Source organism: Sycon ciliatum, chromosome 11 (assembly GCF_964019385.1).
Source record: "Sycon ciliatum chromosome 11, ocSycCili1.1, whole genome shotgun sequence".
In the NCBI taxonomy this organism is placed as follows: domain Eukaryota; kingdom Metazoa; phylum Porifera; class Calcarea; order Leucosolenida; family Sycettidae; genus Sycon; species Sycon ciliatum.
In genome coordinates this window covers 27,770,151-27,784,997 of record NC_088653.1, presented here as the reverse complement: position 1 = coordinate 27,784,997, position 14,847 = coordinate 27,770,151, and the positions used below count along the sequence as shown (strand labels likewise).

Here is a 14,847-nt window from a genome sequence, read left to right as displayed (position 1 = left end):
CTGAGGACAGCTTACAGCCAGATTTCCGTGCATAAGAAAAGAGCACAAATAAATCGTTAGACTGATTGCAATTCATCTTGGAGAAGGAGAAGGATAGAATTCGATCGTCTGCTACTCTCTCAACGCAAAGTTGATGACATAGCAGCTACATGTACGTCTCTTCATGCGTGTGCTCTTCACCTTGGGATCAATGTGAGGATTTTAGGATTGCTGGAAATCAGATTCTGTATACTATTGGACAGTAGTTCTGCATTGCACATGCTCCACAGTGCTCATCGGCAAGGATGTTGAATTTGCGTGTAACCCTTCACCACCCTACTCTCCATACTATTCCAGATCAGCACTAACTGAACTTTGAAGTGTTTCATTTCCAGTAGAATGTGCTCCTCCAATAAGTGCGGCATTGGAGGCGGTGATATTTATTGCCACAGTTGCACTGCTGATCTTCGTCATGAAAGAAGCAATGGATGATGATCAAGTCAACCAGTGGGCTTGCAGTGATAAGCAAAGTACCACAATACATCATCAAGTGTCATAGCATGGCGGAGTTGGTTGCCCGCAACGCTTCCAGTTGGAGACTGGAAGATATCCTCTATTTGCGCTCCAACTTTTAAAGCACATGGACCTGCTATAGGTGTTATTCTTCTATCAATGCTTGTTTCAAGTCACAGAATTATTTAGCTTCTTACAGCTTTGATTTAATTCGCCGTATTGTAATTAATGTGAAGAAGAGGTTGATGCGACTTCGGCAATACTTGGGGAATTGTGTGTTGCTCCCTACGTGGGAACTTGCGCTATTCTGCCGACTTGAATTCTCACTTGATCGACTTGTTATTTTTAAATGAATTCATGGACATCTGTCAATTCAGCAGATGAACTGCATTGCCATCAAGCCTTGAGTCAGCTCCATAGGAATGGCACGGTCATGAAGATGCGTGATGCTGTGTAACCTTATTCGCCACACCTGCCGACATGTCAGTAGCCTGCCGATTTTTGAGGCCTGTAATGACCTGCCGACAATTGACCTTCTCCTGCCGACAACAGCCATGAAAGTATCCAAGTTTGCCCTTGTGCTTGGTTTAGAAGTCATGGTCCAGATTTTTGGCTATTACTGCTCATCACGAGTGTTTCCATAGCTCTCTCCTAAGGTGCTAAGCGAATCATCAGCTGTCTGGGGAAAATCGGCAAACTCAGCCCGAGTCTCACGCAAAGCCGTGAAAGGTTTCTTAACAGTTCCGCGCGCGTGCGCGCATGTGTGTACATTGGGGTTACTGTGAATGGGGGGGGGGGGGGGGGGGGTCCGGGGGCTTTGATGCATTTTTTATTTTTTTTCATCCTACTGATATTTGGCTATAATGATGTGGCAACACTGAACCTTATTCGCATCAGAATAATAACCTGGTTGTTCCGCCTACACACTCCGGTAGCAACAGATACTCTGCATAATGCAGCTTGTACAGTAGTCCTCACTAAAGAAGAAAGCAGTTTAGGAGGGACTCTAGTGGGGAGTGTGCGAGGATAGCCTATTAGTGTTCTACATAATCATTTGCATATTGAACATGTTACATGATTGTAATTATCATGAACGCCGAGAGTGGTAAAACCGGGTACGGCCATCACCAGCGGCTGCGGCCCTGTCCTGAGTGCCATGCTGTGTCTAGTGCTGATGTAGTGCAAGATATATAAGCTGCATCATGGTTGTCGTTTGTTGTTGTTCAATTACTTGAAGTATTTCAGTATGGTCTTTACGCATGCAAGTGTGTGCTTTTCAGCAGGATCGTCGAAAGACTACATTGTGCGTGGCCTAAATCTGCAGTACCACTAGTAATACAAAAAACCCATGCCTATGTGTGTACACGTAAGGCCTCAGACTGATGGGGAATCTTGCATCTCTGACATTTAAAATCTCTACACAATGTCTGTTTCTACATACATTTCGAAAGCATGAATTTCAAAAAAATGTTCATTGGATGCTTGTCTGATTCGTACTTGCTGACATCCAGAACGAAGCATGCACGGATCCCTCCTATGGCGGACGAACCGGGGTCTTCGTTAGACATTGAGGCAGGAGAACACACCTCCACTCGTCCTGCATATATCAGCAAACACTTGCAATTGACGTCCAAGTACGCCACGCAAATCGACTTGGGCACGAAAACGATAATCTGGGCGGCAATGAAAATATAACTACGACGTAGGAAAAGGACAAACCTTTCAATGAAAATTGGCGTGAAGGCTGCCAAAAATTCTGCACCCTTTAGGAGGAAGCCTCGAATGTGAGCCAATTCTGATAAACGCCAATGGCCGGCACGACGAGGAAGAACGAAACGAAAAAGATCGTAACTTCACTTTCCATTGCGCATTTTGACGATCAAAATATCTGCTTGCGCAGCTTGAAGGCAGGAAGGTGAATTCGCTTAGACTTCGCGAATCCAGCGTAGAAAACGGCTGGAATCGACAGAAACATAGGCGAAACCTTGCCGAATATTTCCAGAGATTTGAAAAAGGCAGCAAGGTCGCATACGACAGCATCATGGATCACTGGGGCGACGGGAAAATGTCGTACCGTACATGATGTCGCTGGATTATGCATGCATAACAGCCGTGACATGTGTATGTGTGTGTGTGTGTGTATGATACCTCGATACTGTCTATCCTTTTTGATTACTCTGTCCTCGCCAACTTACTACTGTGTGTTAAGCTGCCCATATGTGGGCCACACGGTAGCCCTTATGTGGACCACACAGTAGCCCATATGTGGGCCACACAGTAGCCCATATATGGACCACACAATAGCCCATACAGGGACCACACAGTAGTCCATATGTGGACCACACAGTAGCCCATATGTCTGCCACGCAATATGCCGTGAGTGGGCTACACAATAGCCCGGAAGTAGGATCATTTCCCAGTTCAAGTCCGGAGTTTGGGGATCTCAGGGGGTGGACGTTGGAAGGTTCAATGGCCAGTTGACTCATTTGCCCAATATGTATTCGGAACCTCGACCCCCACTCCCGGAGCAATGAACAAGTAGCGGTACAAGTTTTTTTGTGCATGCGTGTCAAAGATGCTTGTGGCATGTGTTTGTGTCTGTGTGTCTGTGCATCTTTGCACGTGTGTATGTACATCTTTGTGTGTGTATGTATGTGCATCACCAGGGAAGTACCAAGATGTACTTAGATGAGGAGTACCAATCTCCAGAGACGGCAAGAATGCTGGATTCCACCTGGCGTGGTGCGGTGGTAAGTACAGAAAGTTGGATATCACTTTGTGTGGTGGAGAATATTGGATATCACTTGGTGTGGTGGAGAATAGTGGATATCACTTGGTGTGGTGGAGAATATTGGACATCACTTGGTGTAGTGGAGAATGTTGGATATCACCTGGTGTGGTGGAGAATAGTGGATATCACTTGGTGTGGTGGAGAATAGTGGATATCACTTGGTGTGGTGGAGAATATTGGACATCACTTGGTGTGGTGGAGAATAGTGAATATCACTTGGTGTGGTGGAGAATGTTGGATATCACTTGGTGTGGTGGAGAATGTTGGATATCACTTGGTGTGGTGGAGAATATTGGATATCACTTGGTGTGGTGGAGAATGTTGGAGATCACTTGGTGTGGTGGAGAATAGTGGATATCACTTGGTGTGGTGGAGAATATTGGATATCACTTGGTGTGGTGGAGAATATTGGATATCACTTGGTGTGGTGGAGAATATTGGATACATATACCACCTGGTATGGTGCAGAGGTATATACCGCTAATGACTGCTTTATGTGATCAGGCAGTGATCAGGCAGTGATCAGGGAGTGATCAGGCAGTGGTAGTGTGGTAGTGTGGTAGTGTGGTGGCATCTATATAGTATAGATAACATAATACATACTGGAGCACTGTGTTTCAATCCTGAATTTTGCACTTCCATGTGATAAATCCAAGGAGTGTGGTCGGCCTGGCTCACTGACCGCGGAACGAAACACCGGCTCTAACTCACTCATCCTAGACGGTGTCACAAGAGTGGGCTCATTGCTCTAACTGACTGACCCCAGACCCTGTCACAAGAGTGTGCTCATTGCTGTAACTGACTGACCCCAGACCATGTCACAAGAGTGTGCTCATTGCTGTAACTGACTAACCCCAGGCCATGTCCACGCCAGCTTTCCTATACCTAGGCACATGCTTGCATTGGTCTTTGACCAAGGGAAACATAAACAGACATCCCGTTAGTGCAGTACATGTCACTTCACTCCGCATTGACACTTGTCATCTCCATTGAGGTACATATTCCTGACGCATCCTCTCTCCTCTCAGGGTTCAAATTGAAAAAGAAAGGTTTCGGGTAACTCGGGTCGCTCAAAAGCTTGTAGTCTGTGCCAAAAGGAAAGCGTTTGTCGTGATTATGACAACACCGACATATCAAGGTTGCATTACCCACTTGAACAAGATTCACAGTTAACTTGACTTTCCCATGTGACATTCTCACATGCCATTCTCTTGTGACATTCTCACATGCCATTCTCTTGTGACATTCTCACGTGCCATTCTCTTGTGACATTCTCACGTGCCATTCTCTTGTGACGTTCTTGCGTGCCATTCTCTTGGCATGATAGAGCGTGATCCTTAGCAGTCTCCATAGGTGATGTGTCTGCTGATTTTAAACACAAGGGTGACTTTGTGTAAACAGTTGTTCAGGATCAAATTTTGCTTGTTTATGTTCATGCGTGTGTGCATGTGTGTGTGTGTTTGTGTGTGTTTGTGTGTGTATCTCTGTTCGAGTGTTTGCGAGTGTGCGTCTGTTTCTGTGCATTTTTCTTTCGTTTCCAGGCTATTCATTTCTTCCTGACTGCTCAGCATAACATTTACGAAGGAGATATCGCAGCTGCACTCAGAATGGTATGCCCTTACCATTACAATGGCCAACGCTACATGTACTGTATGAAATTGGGTAACAAAAGACTCAGTGTGCCGTACACACACACACACACACACACACACACACACACACACACACACACACACACACACACACACACACCATATGCACACACACACACACACACACACACACACACACATGCACACACACACACACACATGCACACACACACACACATACACACACACACACACACACACCATATGCACACACACACACACACACACACACACACACACACACACACACACACACACACACACACACACACACACACATACACATACACACACCGCATATTTATTATGATGTGCATATGTATGTGTGCGCATTTGAGCATGATGCATGTCATGTACATGATTGCACATTGTAGACTCTGACTTGTACACAACATGCATACAGTTCTTTTCTCTTCACGAAACCTCTGACATCACTTGGCATCTGAACTATAACTTTGACCGATACCCAAATGATGCAATTAAGGTCTTTTGAACATTTGTGTATGTGTGTGTTCTACTGGCCAGATTAACTCGTGTGTAATCAATGGTGCTACTGAAGCTTACATCAGATCCGCTCTGATCTAGCAATCTACACTAGTAGTGTCTCCGCTGGGAGCAGGGGTAACTGCAGTTGGATCCCGGGGGGGGGGGGGGGGGATACCTTGATGCCGTCAACCCTTTTTCTGCACCTTGTCCTTACCCACTTACTGAGGTGTGGTGAGCCCATAGGTGGGACCATCTCCATAGTTCGGGGATTTCAGGGGCTGTCAGCCGTTGGGCGGTTCAATAGCCAATTGAGTCATCTTTCCAAGATTCCTTTTGCGTATCTCTCCCCTCTCCCAGGGAGAAACACGTGACCAGTTTTGGTAGTGAGCAAGTACAGTACAGTACAGTACAATTCATGTGTGTGTGTGCATGTGCATGTGTGCGTGTGCTTGTGTGTTTGATATTCTGCAATACATGCAGGCATTGATTGCCAGTGAGTATGATGACGTATTGCCGGAAAAGGACTTATTCTTACTGGTAGCTCTGTCGGCAGCCATGGCTCAGTGTGATCGACACACATCACGGGTAAGATTATAAGAATCCGCATCATCACTTCTTGGACGTGCTGTGTGTGCATGTTGCTATTGTATATGTGTTGTTCGTGTGTGCACGTATCCTCGTCCTGAGTCTTGCAGGTCTAGTTGTGTATCTGTCGTCTCCGTGTCTCCTTGTGGAGATAGTGTTTCATATGCCGTCTTGTCGTCAATGGCCTACATCAGATTTTATTGAAAACTTCGCATCAGTGACAAGAGTCAAGAGACAAGGAAGAAAAGGAGGGAATTGGAAAGAATCCAGACTGAGAAAACAAAAAGGAGAGAAAGCAGAGAAGGAAAAGTAAAGTCGATGGACGTTCAAGATCTATTCCCAGCACCCATCACAAGAGGCTGATATTGTCAAGTCACATACATGTACCTACAAAATATCAATAGCCTGAGTATGGAGATGATACAGGGCTGCAAGCACTAAGATACTAGTGGGGCGGAAAGGGGGGGGGGGTGGAGGAGGGCAGGGGAGGGGAGTGGGTTTGTGTGGGAGAATGGGGGTAGGGAAGGGGGGGGTGAGATTAGAGGGGGGTGAGATTAGAGGGGGGGGGGGGGTGAGATTAGAGAGGGGGGGGGGGGGGTGAGGTTAGAGAGGGGGGGGGGGGGGGGGGTGAGAGTAGAGAGGGGGGGGGGGGGGGTAGTCACAAAATGATCATATGCCTGAGCAGCAGTATTGTTATCCTCAGACACTCATGTTTGTGTTCGTTTTTTTTTAATGGTTTGCGCGTGCCCATGCTCGTGTGTGTGTGTGTGTGTGTGTGTGTGTGTGCGTGAATACATATTTTCAGGCATTCACTCACTTGGATGACTTGGTTAACGTTGAGAGTGAACTGAAGGAAAAGTTGCAAGACTTGGCAGTGGATATCTTCGTGGAGTAAGTCCATCAGGTGTTACGCAATTCTTTACCTCTCTCTCTCTCTCTCTCTCTCTCTCTCTCTCTCTCTCTCTCTCTCTCTCTCTCTCTCTCTCTCTCTCTCTCTCTCTCTGTCTCTCTTTCTCTCTCTCTCTCTCTCTTTCTTTCTCTCTCTCTTTCTCTTTCTCTCCCTGTCTCTGCCTCTGTCTCTATCTCTATCTCTTTCTCTGTCTCTGTCTCTGTCTGTCTCTGTCTGTCTCTTTGTCTCTCTGTCTCTGTCTCTTTCTCTCTCTCTCTCTCTCTCTCTCTCTCTCTCTCTCTCTCTCTCTCTCTCTCTCTCTCTCTCTCTCTCTCTCTCTCTCTCTCTCTCTCTCTCTCTCTCTCTCTCTCTCTATCTCTCTCTCTCTCTATCTATCTATCTATCTATCTATCTATCTCCCTCCCTCCTTCCCTCCGCGGACCAGGGTTCTGGTGTTTTCAGCTCCAGTCTACTCCTGTGTATTGGCATGGAGTTGTCAATACAAGGGATAACAAGTGTTGTGCCCGCCCGCACACATGCTTAACACTACTCACAACGTTTCTTCATCATTGTCCCTTAGGCATGTCTTAATCTCCTTTACTACCACGGTCTTATACTGCACTCGAAAATATATATCTCCAAATCTTCGTCCTTGGGGGCTTCATCAGGGAGTGTATGATGCCGCTAAGCCATCAAGTAAAGACACAATGCTGTTGCTGTTTTTGCCTCCCTTGCCCAACAATGCTGCGTTGTGCTGTTCTTTGTCCTATGCTGTGCTGTGCTGTGCTGTTCTTTGTTGTGTTGGTTTTTGACCAATGCTGTGTTGTTGTGCTGGTCTTTGCCCAACAATGCTCTGTTGTCCTACGCTAAGTTATCCTATGCTGTGCTGTGCTGTGTTGTGTGGTGTTGTGCTGTGCTGTGTTGTGTTGTGCAATGGCGGTGGCTATTGTAGGAAATCCAATCGACGAGGAGGTGCAGCAGCGGCAGCGAGGCAAAACAAGATGGAGTTTGAAGAAGTGCATTGTGAAGAGTGCGGAGAACCCACCGAGGACTGGTGAGATAAATTAGTATCAGTCTTTGTGTGTGTGTGTTTGTGTGTGTGTGTGTCTGTCAGTCTGCCTGTCTGTCTGTCTGTCAGTCTGTCAGTCTGTCAGTCTGTCAGTCTGTCTGTCTGTCTGTCTCTCTGTCTGTCTGTCTGTCTGTCTGTCTGTCTGTCTTTCTGTCATATCTTGCAAGGCAATGTTGCGAGGGGTATGCTTGTTAGCTACGTTGTGGTGCACAGCTGGATGGTGTGTGATGTGTTATGCATGTCTACTGGGTCCCGGAAACAATATCAGTTAGCCGTCAGTGGGACATTCGTGAGCACACGTGTATGACCGGAATTATGACATTATGTATTATGCCCGTAGCTATGCAAAAGATGTTACTTCAGTAACGTCTGGTTTTAGCCAGGGTCCACACCGCTTTAATTCGGTGTAGGTATGTGTGTATCTGTATGTGTCTGTATGTGTGTATCTGTATGTGTCTGTATGTGTCTGTATGTGTCTGTATGTGTCTGTATGTGTCTGTATGTACCTGTATGTATATGTATCTGTATGTGTCTGTGTGTTATGGTGCCTTTAACCCTTTACCGGTCTACCATAAGCGAATCGATATTATAGTATCGGTACGTTTGGCCCTCATTTTTTGGGGTCTTGTTGCTAGGAGACAGCTAAAATGGCGCTCTACGCGTAGCTGAGGTCCAAGGCTTTCTGACGATGTACAAAACAACCATGCTTACCATACAAATTTTTGCCGTATCGATCGACTGAAGTTTGTTGAAATTGGAAAAGACGACCATCCGCCATGCGCGCATTTCAAGAATGCGAGTGCATCTCTTGGGGCCGTGTTTGACAAGCGTTCTGAGAGCAGTAACTTCACCAGTCCAGGCTGGATCTCCCGGGAGATTTTGCAGTGTAGTGTGTTGAGAAAAAGAGCTCCGTTGAGTCCTGCTAGTTCAAAAATATATCGTCCACGAATGAAGAAACAAAATTCTCCAAACAGAGAGGAAGCCTTCTTGCTGCCGACACGGCAACAGCGACTGTCACAAGGACTCGTCAGGTGCGATCAGCTGATTCGCCTGGCCGTGAGAATCACGGCATGCGTAAGCTCGCGCCTGAGTACTCATCTGAGCGAGAGTGAATCTGACGCGAGCAGCGCTGAGATGAACAAACCGAAACTGCGATATCGTGGAATGGGAATTGCTGCTGCTGGCGTATCGCCGATGGCGAGGTGTTGGTGTTCAATGGCGGTATTGTAGAGAGCTTACCTTTCTTGTAAAGACGTAGCCCTTACCTGATTGTTTATCGTGCGACTTCAGCTCCATCACGAACTTGGTATGCCCTTCGTGCTGTGATATTCGTGTATTTCATTCGCAATTGTATTTTCTCTCACCTTGAAGGGCTACCATGGGCCCTATCCTTGCCTGGACCTAGTCATATTTGAATTTTCTGGACGCGTTCAGGCATACAGATTTTGAAAACATATGGTTTACCCATACCTACATCACATGGTTCTTGAGTTATTGCTGGTTGTGTGTACATGTATTTGCGTGACCACCCCTCACATACATTGAGTTAGACCGGCAAAGGGTTAACGTGACGCGCCGTGGTTGACGAGGTATCCCGTACGTGTCCCGTACCGTCCCATGCTGCCCATACTGTACCGTTCCGTAAAAGAAAGCGGGCCACATATTCGAATAGGGCGTTCAGAGATAATCTGTACATAGTAGTCTCAGGTTTTTCTTGGCGCTAGTAGTTTTCAGTGCGTGTCTTCGTTCACCGTCGAGATGTCTTCATGTTCTCCTCCCGGTTCTGAGGGAGCTGATCCTGTGCTGGTGACGGACAACCAGGTGAGTATAGCGGCGTAGGATATCGGATCCACGTCAAGTGTCAGAAAGAAATCGGCCCGCAGATCGTTAAGTAGACCCAAATCTGTTTCGCTAGAGCGTTTCCAGAAGCTGGAGTTATCAGTAGGCCAGGTATTTGCTTCCATCGAGAGTTTTATGTCCCGATTCCATCAGGCGTCTGGGAGTTTGTCGAGCAGACCGATCCGTGGATTTCGATATTGTTTGGGACTTTATGTTTGAGGGTCAACATGAGTCAGGCCCAGACGAGATGCCGTCCATGGCAGATTATGTGACTCATTGTACTAGAAATCGAAGAATATACAACGAGAGAAGTTTACCACATTGAAGGGGTCCCTCCAGCAGCCCTCGAATTGCCCCACCCTAGTAACGGCTATGGCCACAACAAGAAACGACCGAGCAAAGATCCTGTCGTTTGGAGACTCGCCGACTTCGTGACAGGATGCGTCGATAGCGAGAAACCACTAAACAGGCATCCAGTCGGCAGGAGAAAAGACATGATCTATGCCTGGCCCTATCGATTATCTCGTTCATGTCCCGTACCGTACCGGCAAAGACGGAGGGCCATATGTTGATATAGGACTTTCAAGTGCAGGATCACAACGTGAAGTAGAATGTGAGTGTCTGCGAAGTGTATCGAGGGAATATATGTGTTGTAAAAAATTGAAATAATGAAATAAGCTAGAACCATAGCGTATTATAACTTGGTAGAATGTACCTGTCCGGGGGTTGGAGTTTTTGAGTTATGTATCTATGTTCCTTTATGAGCTGAAGTTTCTTTTTTCAGCTCTTGTTCGAGCCTGTAGCTGAGAACGTTCTAATGCGAATGGATCTTTGGATTGTTCAATTCCGTTCAGTGAAAACCGGGAACGTCTTTGCAATACAAAAATCATGTGCACGACGATCGTATTGTTGCTATTGTGGAATGCATGATAGCCTAAGCAAAAAAGCATAGCGAGGGCCCTGAGCTTTCAAACTCTCTCCTTTATGACTGGCTTTGGATGGAAATTTAATTTTTCATTTCTGTCAGGTTCGGCCTCATTTTCTCTGTGCTACTCTGATTAGTAGACAAAGCTCGAAACTGCATGCTGTTCGCAGATTGAGTGTATGACAGGAATTATTAAAATGGAACGCGAGACATTTGCAAATCTACGCTCAGTACCAATGACGTGGCCTACATTGGGGTATGGTGTGGTTTACGAGTCAGCCCACAAGCAAAATTCTGGAGCTGAATACAAGTGGAACTGTGTGTGTGTTCCTGTTGAGTCTTTCTCCCCTCTCCCGGGGAGACCCATGCGACCAGTTTTGGCAGTGAGCAACAAGTACAAGTGTGGGTGTGGGTGTGTGTATCTGTCCGTGTTTGTGTGTGTGTGTGTGTGTGTGTGTGTGTGTGTGTGTGTGTGTGTGTGTGTGTGTGTGTGTGTGTGTGTGTGTGTGTGTGTGTGTGTGTGTGTGTGTGTGTGTGTGTGCGCGTGTGCGTGTGTATCTGTCCGTGTTTGTGTGTTTGTGTGTGTGTGTGCGTGTGCATTTGTTTGTACATATGTGTCTTTCTCTGTGGGCCTGTATGTGCATATGTGTGTCCTGGGTTATGTGTGTCCGTGTATTCAGGGTAACTCAATGTCCAGCCTGCCAACATCGTCATCCATACTCCGTAACAGACGGACGTCGTCTTGATCCGCGTGTAGTCTATGCTACATGTGACCTGTGCCATCACTCTTATGACAAAGTTGTGCAAGGAGTGAAGCGCACTAGCAGATCTGATCAGCTGGCCTGTCCAGTGTGCCACAAAGTATGTGACAACTAGCGCATGTGCTTCAAGCTGTTCTCCTTCCAAGTCGTCACTTTCTGTGTGTGTGTGTGTGTGTGTGTGTGTGTGTGTGTGTGTGTGTGTGTGTGTGTGTGTGTGTGTGTGTGTGTGTGTGTGTGTGTGTGTGTGTGTGTGTGTGTGTGTGTGTGTAGAGGTTGCGGGTTCAATTACCGACGATTATGGTCGCACACGTCTTTCTTCTCTTTCTCGGTCTCTTCCTGACTTTTCTTTCATTCTCCTGGGTGGTTACCAACAGCCAGTGTATGCCGGAGTATGTGGTGTGGTGTGTGTGTGTAGAAAAAAGAAAAAAGAAAAAAATGGAAAAATGAAAAATAGGGATTCACTGGCCAGAAAAAGTCACTTCAATCAGCTGTGTGGTGGATACCAGGCTAAAAATAGTGGCGGTCAATTCATCAGCCTTGCAAGCTGTTGAATGGTGTAATCCCAGCACAAGTTGCTATGTCTAACATAGCTGTTCGCTATCATCGCTTCCGCGATGGGCAAGTCTGAGGTCTGAGGTGTGTGTGCACGCATGTGAAGTGGTTTTGTGTGGGTGCAGGTGTGTACGCGCACGTGCTATTATGTGCTTCTGTGTGTGTGTGTGTGTGTGTGTGTGTGCGCGTGCGTGTGTGCGTGTACATGTGTTACGTTGTACTTACATGGCAAATTAGGCGACAAGGAAACAAATGAGTCGTTTAAGATTGTTTTTGTGAAATTTCAAGTTCTTTCTATAATCCTTTTCTTGATCTTGCGTAAAATATTTTCCTAGAAATGTCCCTTCTTTTACGAGATTATTGTAAACATATCAAACGTGATCTTTCGTATCTAATAACCACCGGAACAGTTTGTTTCTTTCCTCTCTATTCTATGCTGTGTTTTTGATTGTTTTGATCTCCTCCTTATTTGATGTATTTCTTGTTCCCCATCCGTACTGGTCGCACATTGTTCTTCCCCAAACCCTTGTTATACGCACAGGTTTGTGGCTGTGAGTAGTTCTGTACAATCAGTGTGTTCAAGTACATTAACATGATGGCTTGTATCCTTGGTAGGTCTATGGAGTTCATCGATTCATGATGACGTATTGGTCACAATGATGACATAACTTAATGGTAAAAAAATGACATAATGATCGAAAGTGTTCTCGTACAGAGTGTAGATGAAATACAACCCCTACGTGATCTTCCTAGTACTGGTATTCTGATTGGAAAGAAATGTAGGAAACCCCTCTGTAAACGAAGAGCTGCAAACGTCGCATACTTCTAGCACTTGATGCAAAGTAAAGTGCGTGGATTGGCAACTCACGCAATGGCTGTATACAGCTTATCATAGCACACTTGACATGTCCTCGTATGTATCACACAAGCATTGTTTTGACTAGGTATTGGAGCAAGGACGTTTTTTTTTTTTTTTTTTTACTTCACCAGATGCACACTGTCGTCTCGTCTACCCGCACGGCTAGGCTCTCAGTAGAGAGGTTGCGCACAACGAAAATTTGTAGCACCGTAACAAAATATTTTAACGAAAAAAGCAAACGGGTATTCGTAAACCAAGAGGCTGAGCACAACTTGTGAACTTTTTCGTAGTGGTGCGGCGGCCGCGCGGGTGCGAAGGGTCAAGACAGGGAGTTGTAAAATATCAGTATAGTACTCCAACGGAGTGCTGCATCTGCCGCTAGGGTTTATCGGGTGTTAGCGGCCGTCGTGAGTTCCCTTCGGGAACGGATACGATAATTTACTTTTTTTACTTACTCCTACGGACGAAAACCCGGACGGTCAACATTTTATGAATTTTCGTTGTGCGCAACCTCTCTAGTAGTACAAGATAAGCAATAATATTATAATTATAACTTTATTAGAGGTGTGCTGAAAATTGATATAATTATAACTTTATAAGAGGTGTGCTGAAAATTTATATAATTATAACTAAACTGGTCTTTATAAGAGGTTTTTTGTGTTTATTTGAATTCAGATAGCTCAACAGTACAGAAGTACAACTACAAAGAGCACCGAATAGAAGGCCCCGAGAACTAGCCCTTTCCCAAAGGTGCTCTTTTAATTCGCACTTAGTGCTTTTCGCATCCCTCAAAATATGCTGAAAAGTGCTCTTTTTTCAGTGAAAACAGGCGAAAAGTGCTCTTTTTTCAGTGAAGCATGACCATGATACATGTTCAGATATGAACCCAAGCTGAGAAATCAATACGCACTCTTCCATTTATGGCTCTACGAAGGCAAAACAGGAAATAAAGCTCAAAAAACCACTTTTTACACCGGGTACAAGCTTCACCAACTTGTTGTCCCCCAAAAAAGCGGCGTGCCAAGGCCCATCGAGCACTTTGAAACTGTGATCGAATGCATGAGCAAGCAGATTTTGGCACTTTTTCAGCTAAAAAAGCTCAAAAAGGCGATATTCACCAAAAACGCAATAAAGGGCGAAAGAAACGGGCTTTTCCAAAAAGGGCGAAAAAAGGGCGAGCACCTTTGGGAAAGGGCTACCGAGAACGGGAAACCAAAAACAAAACAAAAACAGCAACATCAATTTACTGATTATGCACATTGCTTGAAAGCAGATCACATCGAGGTGTGCTGAAAATTGATATAAGGCCAAACTAAAGAAGGTGTGTGGTTCGACTAACATGGACATTTTTTGACGGGCGGGCGGGCGGATTTTTTTTTAAATATATTTTTTAGTACATGTAAATACACTGTACTGCCTTTAGACACCCAGTACATCGGCATTATTACGCAGTGTTATGCCATACATGTTGTATAAAGGGATCACTGGCTAATACTTTGAAACATTGTGTAGCTCTGGAACGAGAAGAGAATAACTTCAAGCGGTGACTCTGACTGTCCAAATCATCAAGCAAATGAAGAACGATGCGAGTTGAAAGTAAGGTCGGGAACTACTTCGAACTCAATCAAAGTACAAATTGTACAATGTACCGGTACATGTATTGCTAGTTTGGTGTCGGCGTGCACGAATACATGGGCTTTTTCCATCGACGCTTCCTGTGCTTGCACACATGGAGCAGCAACTTACCGGTACAGGTGAAATATCGTTCCCAATACACGAGGAAAGTGCAATCTCGTCTGTCCTTCATCCCAAAACAGAAGGCCGTCCTTAATCTGGAACGAGGCAATCACTCTCAACCGGACAGTCACTTCAAAATAAGTCTCGCCAGTCTGCCGGTGGTCGTATCGAGTAGACTCTTTCTGACCCTTTGCCCATCACCGCTGGCGT

General features: G+C 45.7%; 1 protein-coding gene across 5 annotated transcripts; it reads left to right on the top strand.

Moving 5' to 3' along the window:
- The first annotated feature begins 3,058 nt into the window (after nucleotides 1–3,058).
- LOC135827306 (WD repeat-containing protein 35-like) lies at nucleotides 3,059–12,652 on the top strand. 5 transcript variants are annotated; one of them, XM_065339836.1, is made up of 7 exons: nucleotides 3,059–3,242; nucleotides 4,825–4,893; nucleotides 5,902–6,006; nucleotides 6,812–6,897; nucleotides 7,848–7,949; nucleotides 11,409–11,657; nucleotides 12,126–12,652. In XM_065339836.1, the coding sequence occupies exons 1-6, from the start codon at nucleotides 3,141–3,143 to the stop codon at nucleotides 11,602–11,604; spliced, it is 660 nt and encodes a 219-aa protein (XP_065195908.1). In that variant the 5' UTR covers nucleotides 3,059–3,140; the 3' UTR covers nucleotides 11,605–11,657; nucleotides 12,126–12,652. The 5 variants fall into 5 exon arrangements, with proteins under 5 accessions (XP_065195908.1, XP_065195907.1, XP_065195904.1 ...); XM_065339835.1 differs by having other exon boundaries at nucleotides 3,061–3,242; nucleotides 11,409–11,675; XM_065339832.1 differs by having other exon boundaries at nucleotides 3,062–3,242; nucleotides 11,409–11,681.
- Nucleotides 12,653–14,847: the final 2,195 nt, after the last annotated feature.

Coding starts and splice junctions, on each gene's coding strand:
- LOC135827306 (XM_065339836.1), top strand. CDS start 3,141: ATGTATGTGCATCACCAGGGAAGTACCAAGATGTACTTAGATGAGGAG. Junction 3,243..4,824: donor CCACCTGGCGTGGTGCGGTG/GTAAGTACAGAA, acceptor TTTCGTTTCCAG/GCTATTCATTTCTTCCTGAC. Junction 6,898..7,847: donor GCAGTGGATATCTTCGTGGA/GTAAGTCCATCA, acceptor TGGCTATTGTAG/GAAATCCAATCGACGAGGAG.